The sequence below is a fragment of the Morus notabilis genome, unplaced genomic scaffold (genome assembly GCF_000414095.1).
Source record: "Morus notabilis unplaced genomic scaffold, ASM41409v2 Scaffold1203, whole genome shotgun sequence".
NCBI classification, from domain to species: domain Eukaryota; kingdom Viridiplantae; phylum Streptophyta; class Magnoliopsida; order Rosales; family Moraceae; genus Morus; species Morus notabilis.
In genome coordinates, this window is record NW_010359498.1 from 20,136 (window position 1) to 32,850 (window position 12,715).

The 12,715-nt window shown below is 34.8% G+C and overlaps 2 protein-coding genes across 2 annotated transcripts; one reads left to right on the top strand and one right to left on the bottom strand.

Moving 5' to 3' along the window:
* Positions 1-1,109: 1,109 nt before the first annotated feature.
* LOC21385847 (phytosulfokine receptor 1) lies at positions 1,110-4,681 on the top strand. Its single transcript, XM_010094626.2, has one exon. It carries the CDS (start codon positions 1,293-1,295, stop codon positions 4,317-4,319), a length of 3,027 nt encoding a protein of 1,008 aa, XP_010092928.1. The 5' UTR covers positions 1,110-1,292; the 3' UTR covers positions 4,320-4,681.
* A 5,113-nt stretch (positions 4,682-9,794) lies between these two features.
* LOC21385849 (ankyrin repeat-containing protein BDA1) lies at positions 9,795-12,276 on the bottom strand. Its single transcript, XM_010094628.1, has 3 exons — positions 11,698-12,276; positions 10,863-11,408; positions 9,795-10,115 (listed from the first exon to the last, which is right to left on the bottom strand). The coding sequence occupies exons 1-3, from the start codon at positions 12,274-12,276 to the stop codon at positions 9,795-9,797; spliced, it is 1,446 nt and encodes a 481-aa protein (XP_010092930.1).
* Positions 12,277-12,715: the final 439 nt, after the last annotated feature.

Sequence of the window (12,715 nt, forward strand, 5' to 3'; positions counted from 1 at the left end):
TTCATGGGACCCATTATTTTTAAATCCCTCCATTTCAGAAAGAAAAGAGGAGAAAAATATTTGACAAATTAATGCACCATTTAACAATTTGACCTTAATCACACCCCTCTCTCTCTCTCTCTCTCTCTCTCTCTCTCTCTCTCTCTCTCTCTCTCTCTCTCTCTACGTATAATTGTAAAAAAGGATTGAATATATATTTTTTTTCTCTTTTCTTTCTCTTCTAAAAAAAAGTAAAGAGAAACTCTTTTTTATCCTTTTTTTTTCATTGTCATATATAGTTTCAATAACAAAGTCACTTGTGTACCTAAAAATTAAAAAAAAGAAAAGTTGCCCTAAGAAATAAATTCTCTAACATGATAAGGGAAAAAAACTACTGAGCAACAAAATTTAAACCTCTAAGATTTTGATTAAATTTCTTTAAATCTTTTTTTGAAGGTAAATTTCTTTAAATTTGTTACACACGTTTAATTCTTTTAGAAATATATATTGTTTAATTTCTTAAAATTTTGATGTATTTTAATGATAATAGATATTGAATCCTACTTAGAGGATATTTTTTTTCCCTCATGCATAATTGCATATAATCCAACTACGAATTTCTAAAAAAGAAATAAAAAACAAAAGCGAAAAAGTTGAATTTATTAAAGGTAGACTCCGTGTACGTGTCGCCACTCGCCACCCACCCTTTGACTTCTCATTCCCACCATGCTGCCTACTCTTTCTCTCTCTACAATCTCTCTCTCTCTCTCATCAAACTTTACCAAAACCCCACCCACCCCCGCCTATTGCCGGTCATCACGTGAGACTTTCCCCGGTCACCCCTTCATCAACTCCCATTTTCCTCACCTCTTCTTCCATCTTCACCACTCTCTCTCTCTCTCTCTCTACAGCTCTCGCCTGCAAGTGAAGGAGGAGCCATTCCAAACCATTGCTTCGTTTGGTTTCATTCATTCATTTGTACCCAGAAACCGTGTAAAAGTCAAAAGCTTTTCATTTCTCTCTCCACTCTCTCTCTCTCTCTCTACATTTCCCTTTCTGACAGGTTCGTCCTCTTCGTTCTTTTCGTTTCGTTTCTTTTTCTTTTCCTTTTCTTTTCTTTTCTCCATTTTTTCCCTTGATATCCATCTTCTTTTTCTTCTCATGTCGTTCACATAAAAACAAAAACCCCATCATTTTGAGAGCGTTCGTTGTTTCATAAACCTGGTTTCCTTTTTTTACTTCCTTGCAGAAAAATGCTTGCCTAATTAATATTTCCTCACTTTCGCTTCCTCATCTGGGTTTAATTATTCGATATGGGCATTCAAGATTTCTGGGTTTTTCTCATTGTTCTCGGATTTTGCCTCCGAATTCAGTGTCAAAACCTGACCTGCGACCAAAATGATCTCAAAGCTCTGCGAGATTTCATGGCGGGCTTGCAAACTTCCATTGATGGATGGGAAGAGAAAAACCCATCTTCGAATTGCTGTAAATGGCCAGGAATCACTTGCGAGAATGAAACAGGAAAAGTGTCGGTGTTGGACCTCGGGAGTAAGAAACTTACGGGAAAACTTTCTGAATCTTTGGGGTCTTTGAATCAGCTCAGAACTCTGAATCTCTCCCACAACTACCTCAAAAGCTCGATTCCCATTTCGCTCTTCAGCATGTCCAATTTGCAGGTTCTAGACTTGAGCTTCAATGACTTTTACGGTGCTGTTCCCGATACTGTTAATTTGTCTTCAATTCAATACCTTGACATGTCTCAAAACTACTTGAACGGTTCTCTTCCGAATCATATCTGTAATGGTGGTCGTTCTGAGCTTAAGATTTTGAAGTTGGCGGCGAATTTCTTCTCCGGTGATCTTCCTTCGGGTTTTGGAAATTGTACCTTTTTGAATCATCTTTGTGTGGGAATGAATAATCTCACAAGGATATCTGAAGGCGTATTCCGGCTTCGAAATATTTCGGAGTTGATCATTCCGGATAACAAGCTTTCTGGGCAGCTGAGCGACGGAATTGGTAATCTCACTAACCTTGTTCGGTTGGATATTTCCACTAATGAGTTTTCAGGGGCTATTCCTAATGTTTTTCACAAACTAGGAAAGTTACATTCTTTTGTTGCTCATTCTAATAAGTTCACCGGTGGTATACCTGAGTCGCTGACCAATTCTCCCAGTATTAGTTTGTTGAATGTGAGAAACAATTCCTTGGTTGGTCCAATAAATATAAATTGTGCTGCAATGGTTAATTTGACCTCTCTTGATTTAGGCTCCAATAAGTTTAATGGCTCGATTTCTTATAAACTTCCATCTTGCCGGCATCTGAACAATATAAATATTGCGCGGAATAAACTCGTAGGTGAAATACCAGAGAGCTACAAGGATTTTCATAGCCTCTCTTACTTCTCTCTTTCGAATTCTAGCAACACGAATCTTTCATCCGCCCTAAGAATTCTACAGCAGTGTGAGAACCTCACTACTCTGGTGCTCAGCTTGAACTTCCATGACGAGGAATTGCCCTCGGATCCCAGTTTTCATTTTGAAAAGCTGAGGATTCTGGTAATTGCCAATTGTAGGCTCAAAGGTTCACTACCTCAATGGCTGAGTAAAAGCAAACGGTTGCAGTTGTTGGATTTGTCATGGAATAACTTGGTTGGAAAAGTTCCACCCTGGTTAGGCGATTTTGATTCCCTCTTTTACTTGGACATTTCAAACAATTCGTTCACTGGGGAGATCCCGGAAAACATAACTAGATTACGAAGTCTCATTGACAGGGAGATTTCATTGGAGGAACCTTCCCCAGATTTCCCATTTTTCATGAAGAGGAATGTTAGCTCTAGAGGGTTGCAGTATAATCAAGTCCAGAGCTTTCCACCGACCTTGGATCTGAGTAGCAATAATTTAAGCGGACCAATTTGGCCGGAGTTTGGGAATCTGAAAAAGCTCCATGTTTTGGACCTAAAACTCAACAACCTATCTGGATCGATCCCTAGTAATTTGTCGGGGATGAGCAGCTTAGAGACTCTGGATCTGTCGCACAACATGCTTTCGGGGACGATACCATCTTCCTTGGTAAAACTCAACTTTCTGTCCAAGTTTAATGTTGCATACAATAAGTTACATGGGGAGATCCCTTCAGGAGGTCAGTTTGCGACATTCCCGAATTCAAGCTTTGAAGGAAATAATCTCTGTGGTGACCATGCTGTGCCGTGTGCATCAAATCAGTCCCTCCCTAGTCACCCATCCAGTCATTCGACGAAGAAAAGAGGCGTTGTAGTTGGACTTACTATTGGAATTGTATTTGGTGCGGCATTATTTCTTTCCCTCTTGTTCGTATTTGTTTTGAGGAAGCATAGACCACGAGAGATTGATCCGGAAAGAGAAGATGGTTACACCAATGACAAAGATTTGGAACAACTGGGGTCCAGATTAGTGGTTTTGTTCCAGAACAAGGAGAACACAAAAGAGCTCTGTGTTGATGACCTTCTTAAATCTACCAACAATTTCGACCAAGCAAATATCATCGGCTGTGGGGGTTTTGGTTTGGTTTACAGAGCCACCCTCCCTGATGGTAAGAAGGTCGCCATCAAACGGCTCTCTGGTGACTGTGGACAGATGGAGAGAGAGTTTCGTGCCGAAGTGGAAACCCTCTCGAGAGCTCAGCATCCTAATCTGGTCCTACTTCAAGGTTATTGCATATACAAGAATGACAGGCTCTTGATATATTCATACATGGAAAACAGCAGCTTGGATTACTGGCTACACGAAAGGGTTGATGGCCCTGCCTTCCTCAAATGGGAGACCAGGCTGCAAATTGCTCGAGGAGCCGCGAGAGGGCTTGCTTATTTGCACCAGTCGTGCGAGCCCCACATTCTTCATCGAGATATAAAGTCGAGCAACATTCTTTTAGATGAGAATTTTGAAGCCCATTTAGCAGATTTCGGTCTTGCAAGGCTCATTCTCCCCTATGATACTCATGTAACGACCGATCTTGTTGGGACATTAGGCTACATTCCTCCGGAGTACGGCCAAGCTTCTGTTGCCACTTACAAAGGAGATGTGTACAGTTTTGGTGTTGTTCTTTTGGAGCTTCTAACTGGGAAGAGACCAATGGACATGTGCAAACCGAAAGGATGCCGGGATTTGATCTCATGGGTGTTTCAGATGAAGAAGGAAAAGAAGGAAAGCGAGGTGTTTGACCCGTTTATTTACAACAAGCATAATGACAAGGAATTGTTGCAGATCCTTGAGATAGCATGCCTTTGCTTAAGCGAATTTCCCAAATTGAGACCGACGACTCAACAGCTCGTTTCTTGGCTCGATGGAATAGATATTGACATCTAGCTTTTACCATGTAAGCGAAGAATTTCTTGTTGTACAGCTAGAGATATCACTTCCATACTTGATTCACTGGAAATAAATTGGCTCCTTTTGTACTCAGCCTTAAGATCCTTGTGTAAATATTTATCCACATAATCAGGTTCTTAGAGTTGGTTGTTGTTATCTATAAATGTACTAGACAGAAACATCAAACCGAAGTAACAAAACTTGTTATTTCGGATATTAGAAGTGTTTACATTTGAATTTGAATTTTGAAGATAAATCTTGTCCCTCAAAAGTATGAAAAATAAACTTAAATTTTTGTTACAGGTCCTTAGATTTTTGTCTTTGTGTACTTGGGCAGCTTATTGCCTGTGGGAATTGGAAAGGACTTTCATGTATACAAGATTAATCTATACCAATTATCTTGGCAAATTCTTGAATGAAAAATTCATTGGAAAAGGAAGAAAAGAGTGGAATACAATCACGATGGTGGACTATAATGCTGAACTTCCCAACTCTTAACCAACGTATTGATTTCAAACTTCAAAGATCTTGAAACAATCACCAATGACTAAAGAAAATAAACTAACCAGATATCTAAGCCCAAGCATCTCTTCTCAATCTATGAAAATTTTATAAGTTTTCTTATGAGAGATATTTGAAATATAACATATTGGTACTGTTTTGAGCTGTCAGATTATTTTTATGTGGCTTTAACAAATTTAACGTTTAGAAGAACCTATTATAAGTTATATCCTTATTATAGAAGGTTTTGTTTTCTTATTATTATTATTGTTATTATCATTATTATTACTGTTGTTGTTTATTTTTTAATTTTTAAAAAGAAATATATATTCCGATTTAATGAAATACAAGCATCAATTTCAAAACACATGAAAACACAACCCCGATTAACAATCAATACTGCCAATTAATTCGAATAAAACGCTTAAAAAGAAGAAACGTGTATCGAGTTATGAAAGAGCTTTGTTTTGTTATTGAGTAGTCATGAAGCTCTCGGAGTTTTCTATCTCCCTTAAATTCTTGATTCAGTTTTCTTCTATATCAGTCCCTTTCAAGCTGACTTTAATTCATGAACGTTGTACCTAAGAATTCGGCTTGTACTTGGTTATCTAATACATATATATATATATGTATGTATGTATATATGAGTCTCACCATCTGCAAAAAGGTATGTGGACAGAGCACTCAAAGGGATGGAATTTGTTAGTTAGGAATGCATTATGGATGATGAGTGAATGACCTTGACTTTTAACAAATGGTTTTTGACATCTGTGCTCCTCATTTGAGGGAGATTTTCTTGGTGTACACCTTTTCAAAAACGCACCCCAACGTTGAAAATTTCATTGGATCTACAACCTGGCATGTGACTATATATTTGTAATAAATAATTTATCCCAACAGCTGAAACTTTTATCCATCTATTATCTCTATTTCTTTTTCCTCTTGGTCTGCGCTCGATTTCTTCAGCCACAAGTTATTTCAAAGAAACTAATTTGCATGGCGAGTTTATTAATTATGTTTTACAACGGAAAGTGTTAGTTTGTCAATATTTTATATACGAAAAACAAGTGACAACCAACCTTATTCAGTTGTGGACCCCTCATCAAACGAGTTAAGACGTAATGAATACCCCCTTATGGCTCCTGTTATGTGGCCCATGGTGGATGAAAATGTTGAAAAAAAAAAAAAAAAAAACTTTTAGCATATAGCAATCTTGAAATTCAAGTAATAAAGGACGGCTGAAGAAAAATATACAAAGATACTAAATTGGAAAAAAAAAAAGAAGATACAAATAGTACTCTGTAAAATTGTAATGAATGACTGTCGGAGAGAAAGCATGAAACAATCAATCACAAGTTTACTCTGGATTCGAGTTTAAAATTTAAATTTTATTATAGTAAAATTTTTTTAAAAATAATCACATTTAATTTTTATTAAAATAAAATATTTTTAAATAAAATTACATATCAATTTAAATTAACGAACTAAACGTAAAAATCCTTCACTTTCTCCGTTCTTCCTCATCTTTCATATTTTTTATGTCATTAAATGTCTTATGATATGACATTAAGCTAGCTGTAGCTTTCTGCATTAGGGTACAAAAGTCGCACCAATTGGTAGAGTAAAATGAACCAATTTGACTATCAAGTTATTTGTTATCGGAGTGGATAAGACACCTATTTTTGGTCAGATATTGGTGGTGTCACTATGAACCAACTTGTTTTGTGCTTGTCAGTCCATTTATACGTTTGACTATAATTTGTTTTTTTTCATTTTTTTTAAGTTTGACTATAAAATATATATATATTTCCCCTGATAAAAGACTATTATAAATATTTGTCACATTCAAAATGTTGATTTTGCGTGGGACTATTTGTTTTGTTTTTTAGGGGGCATTCCACTAATGTAATGCCGCTCGTGCCCAGTCCATTTGCCATTTCATAATCGTGGGTCCAGTCCAACTTCAGAGTGTTGATTGGTACTTTTTGTTTTTAGTTTAATTCTGATGGTTAGGATCATAAAAAATAAATTATAAATAAAAAATTGTCAGAATTGTATACTTTTTAATGTGATATAAATTTAACATGATTTAATGATTAAAAATTAACAATATTAATATGATAAGTCTACGAGAGAAACTCTCATAAAATTAAAATAATTCAGTTATTCAAAGGTATTCCACCAAAGTTACAAATGATAATAATTAGTGGATATCTTCCGGCCATGCAATACCAAATGTTCGCATTTAGCTCACAGTATTCTATAAGTTGGTATTTAAAATTTGATATGAATTTTTCTAGGCGAGCACCTTTTGTTCTCAAGAAAAATATGAAGGTAAGTTCTTGGGAAAGTTCAAAGAAAGAGAGAGAAAAAAAGTACAGAATAGTTTTAAGCTATCAAATATCATTGCCTTATAGTTGTTTATTATTTTAATATAAGGGAGAAAGAGAGAAATAAGTCAAGATTTGAGATGAATTAAAATTAATAGGTCAATAGTTTACATAAGTTAATAAATAGGCTAAATTACTGTTTTCGTCTATAACTTGTCTGGTTATGAACCATAACTTGATAATGCCTCGTTCATTTCATCAATTCGAGTTTTTAGTTTTAGGTTTCTACAGTAAAAAGCTCTCAGAAAATATTACATCTAACTTTTTCTGTTACAGTAAAAAGCTATCAGAAAATGTCACATCTCAGCTCGAATTGAAAACTCGAATCCGCGAAGTGAACGAGGCCTAAGTTATTCACGATTTTTGTCCATAACTTGTCTGGCTATAAACCATAACTTGACAAGTTTGTCCATAACTTATCTGGTTATGAACCATAACTTGACAAGTTATGGCCTATTAATTTATATACCTAAAAGTTGGCGTATATACTTTCTTAAGCTTTTCATATTGGCATATTTTCTACTATTTATGTTAATATAATTGGATGTGATTTAGCTAAGAAATTTAGGGCCCGTTTAGTTCGTTGATTCGAGTTGATATATGACTTTATGTAAGAGTTTTTTACTATAATAAAAAATTAAATGTGATTATTTTTTAGAGCTTTTTATTGTAATAAAATTCGAATCGATTAAATAAACGTGGTGTTATAGTACTCATTTTGGTAAAAAGTTCTGAAATAAAAAAAAAAGAAAAAAAAAACTGGCACGGTGGCTTTTGTTGAATTTGCTTTCCAACTAGACGTTTTCTTTTTCTTCTTTTCCTTTTCCTTTTGTATGATTGTTCTATTTGAAGCTTTTTTTTTTTTTTGGATTGGAATATAAGAATTTTTTGTCAAAACTTGTTTCCAAAAGACATGCTTAGTTTGATATCGTTTTTTCTTCCAAAATTAGCTTCTGCTTGTGGTAAAAGTTGATTTTAGTGTTTGATAAATCTCCTCAAAAGTATTTTTTGAATTTTTTTTGAAAAATCTACAGTCAAAATCAGAAACAGCCTAAAGACAACTTTAACTTTTAAATTGTGCGGGAATTAACATAGTACAATTAATGAAACTTTCATAATACTTATAATACTCCTAATGAAATTTAAAATTTACAATTTTCTCAATCTAAAATTCAGACTCGTAATATAATATAATATATTATATTATATTACATTATAAATATAATATAATATATTATATTATATTACATTATAAATATAATATAATATATTATATTATATTACATTATAAATATAATATAATATATTATATTATATTACATTATAAATATAATATAATATATTATATTATATTACATTATAAATATAATATAATATATTATATTATATTACATTATAAATATAATATAATATAGTTGTAATTTTTAATTATATTATAACTGATTATTTCTGATCTAATATTTATGTTTTATAATATTATAATTATATTAAGTTAATAATATTATTATATTCTATATCATTATTATATAATATGTTATTTAATAATAGTTTTATTGTAATATAGTTGTAATTTTGAAATTATCACGCAATGAACACATGTTTATCGTTGTTAAATTTTAAAAACCATCTATCATTTTTATTGGCAATTGCTAAAACTGTCAAAAAAATAAAAGTTTGTGAACTAAATATGTCAAATTTAAAAACTATTCTCAAAGCTCATGGACTAACATAGCTATTAACCTTTTTTTATAGTAAAAAAGAGACTCTAAGAAACCGGAATTATCATACCGAGTGTGAATGTTAACCACATAGGCATTCAGTTGGTCATGTACATTATTTACAAAAGCAAATCTTATTAAACATTATTCGTTCACCAGACAGCCTAATTCAAAGTACTATAAAAATATGCAAATCATAGAATGATAAAAAAAGGTCACCATTCAAAATGAAAATATACTAAGGTGTGCAATTTCTTTGCGTTTATTCTCAAAATCATTGATCTATATTTTTGAGCTAAGAAGTGATTGCTTCATGTTGGAAGGTTCAAAAGGATCCATAATTTCTTGAAGGGGCCACAGTTTCTTGAAGTTGCTTGGAACAATGCAACACCAAGTACAAAACCAAAAGCCATTCCATCATTAAAGCCCGTTTTTCTTATTGATTTATTGTGTGGCTCAGTATGACGGTTATGAATTGTTGAACAAGGCTTAGCCTGATCACCACACAAATCGTTTCCTTCAAAGCTTGAGTTTGGAAATGTTGAAAACTGGCCTCCTGAAGGGATCTCCCCATGTAACTTGTTGTATGCAACATTAAACTTGGACAGAAAGCTGAGCTTTTCAAAAGAAGATGGCACCATCCTGGAAGCGTGTTGCGAGACAAATCCAAAGTCTCTAAGTGGACGTTTCAGAACTATGATTCAGAACCATTCTCGGTTTACGTGCATTTTTTGTGAGAGAAAATACTGTAACGAGCCACGAATCATGATTCGAACCATGACACGAATCCTCATACCAAACTACCTATTAGCTTCTCATCCCTGAAAAACTACTCGGGATCGGTCCAGATAGATTGTTGAATTTTAGGTCCAAAGAAGCTTTTTCAGATTGCGAATAAGCACAAGGTTTCGATTATACTGCAACCCTCTTATGGTAACATTCCTTTGCATGAAAAATGGGAAATCCGGGAAAGGTTCCTCCAACGAGATGTCCCTATCAATGAGACCTTTTAATCCAGTTATGCTTTCCGGGATCGCCCCATTCAACGAGTTGTTCGATATGTCCAAGTAAAAGAGGGAATCGAAATGTCCTAACCGGGCTGGAATTGTTCCAACCAAGTTATTCCATGGCAAATCCAACAACTGCAACTGCTTGCTTTTACTCAACCATTTGAGGTAGTGAACCTTTGACCCCACAAATATAGGCAATAACCAGAATCTTCAGCATTTTGAAACGAATACTAGGATCCGCGGGCAATTCCTCGCCATGAAAGTTCAAGCTGAACACTACAGTTGTAAGGTTCTTACAATGCTGTAGAATTCGAAGGGCGGACGAAAGCTTAGTGTTGCTAGACTTCGAAAGAGAGAAGTGAGAGAGACTATGAAAATCCTTATAGCTCTCTGGTATTTCGTCTTCAAAGTTATTCCCGGCAAGATTTATATTGTTCAGATGCAGGCAAGATGGAAGGTTATCAGTACAAAGACCTTTTTTTTTATTATTTTGTAGAATTTTGTTTGGGATTTTTTTTTATATGAATTGTTTAAACTTGAATAGCACTTGACGAGACATCACTGGATTATAATATCAAGTCAAACATGTAAATCAAGACATGATCATCACAGACCCCAATTAAGAAAATTCAATCCATGCAGCCCAGAGACCCTGACCTAATCTTGATTTTAATTAAAACTCCAAGTTTTATGATAATGCAAAATCTAAACATTATTTTTATTAGAAATTTCAATAAAATACAGGATTAAAAATCCAAACAATAATAATAAAAATCACATCTTCTCATCAATTTGAAGCCTCACTAAAGAAGATCAAGCTTCAAATTCATCGTGAAAGCTTCTAAAATATTTGAGTATGGAATGCCTCACTTCCAATGATTTCTTAGATATAGTAATAGGAATAAATCTATGCAGAGCTACCAGCAACTTCGGGTAGTAGACAAGGATCAAGAAAGCCATTTCGATCATCAGAAACTTCCATGTTGACATGAGCAGAGCAAAACAGACAACCATGAGCACAACCAATTGAAGAACCATACGACCTTTGGGAAGGTAGAGATAAATCTCAAACATTGAAGCAAGAAAAGCTACGTGGTTAACAAAAGAGAACAACATGAAGCTAAGATCTTCATACATGTAAGGGTTGTTAAGAATAGCTTGGTAGTTGGCCGTTGCAAACAAAACAGCAACAACTAGCATAGTGTTGCGTTCGTCATTTGACATGTACAACTTTTTCCGGAAATCAGATATTAAGAACTTTTCGTGCCACGACATCTTCGTCTTCATGGCATCTTTATTGGTAGGGATAGAAGGAAGTGATGACCCTTTCAGTGCCCCGCCACGAAGGAGCATGCGTTGAAGCTTCTCATTGGCAAGTTGCTTTTGATTTTCTAAGACATCAAGAGCTGTCAAACCTACCAAATTCTTGGCGTTTACATCAGCTCCATTGATGAAGAGTCTCACCATCTGCAAAAAGGTATGTGGGCATGAGCTCAAACACACAGTTTTAATGCAAACAGCTTTAAAAGTTTTGGAAGGAAATAGGTAAAACAAAAAAAAGGCATTTAGCCTCCCGTGTCTCCTTGTCCTCCAATCAATGTCATGCCACGTTAATTAAAATGTCATCACAATTAAGATACCATGCAATGTCAACTAATACATTTTAATTGATGTGACGCGATATTATTAGGATAACATAAAAAGAGATAAAAAGGGTGAATGAATATAATAATTCTGGCTTCAAAAGTGAACTCACCTCAATTTGATTCTTGGATGTTGCCATGTGTAATACGGTGTTCCCTTCATCATCAGCCAACTTCAATACAACATCCTTATCAACATGGTCAAGCCAGCCCAGAAGTAGTTTGACGGCTTCCAGGTTGTCATTCTTCACAGCAATATGCAGAGCAGTTTCTTTACGAATTGTCAAAATTTGAATAGCTTTTGGGCAAACTGACAAAAATTTAGCTAGGACATCAACCATGTCATACTCAACTGAAAAATGTAAACGAGTTTTACCTTCTCTTCCTTGGACCTGGACAAGGCCTCTATTCATTTCTACAAGCCTAAGAACCATCTGGCTCTTCCCATTTTGCAAAGCCAGATGAATGGGACTAAAACCGTCTTGATTTAGCTTCGTAGCAGCGTATGATGGCTTTAACCTCATGATCTCCAAAGCGAAATAGACATGCCCTGCAGATGCAGCTATATGTAAAGGAGTATCAATAAAAGGTACCGCGTCGATACGCTCCAAAAGATACGAATCCTCCTTAAGCAATGAATACAAGGCCTCAATATCTCCTGCTTTGGCAGCTACCTCCAATCTCGCATCCATTTTAAAGAGAAATTATAGTCAAAGGAACCAAAGAGAAACCATATGCTAGTTGCAATAGAAGTGAGATGAACTCATTTAATAATCTTTCACTAGTTACAGATTTTAAATTTTGATGCAATGAGATTTAGAACTGGAAATTTTCTACTGGTTTTTATAAGCCACTGATCAAGTTGGAAACTTCCTTACAAATTGCAGCAAAATGGAAATATCCGGGTCAAGAGGTCAACCACCAGTAATTTCTCAAGGGCCCCATGAAAGAAGAAAAATTGTATGGTGCTAAGGCCGTATAAGGGAAAATTAGAAATGAAAGTTACTGATTTCAAGCTGTACTTCAGAGTTGTCAGCATATATATGAGAAGCAGAAGTTTATTTTGAAGTTTACAAGAGAAAATATAGTCAATTAGTAGCTATGCATCTCCAAGTAATTGCCCAATTTTGA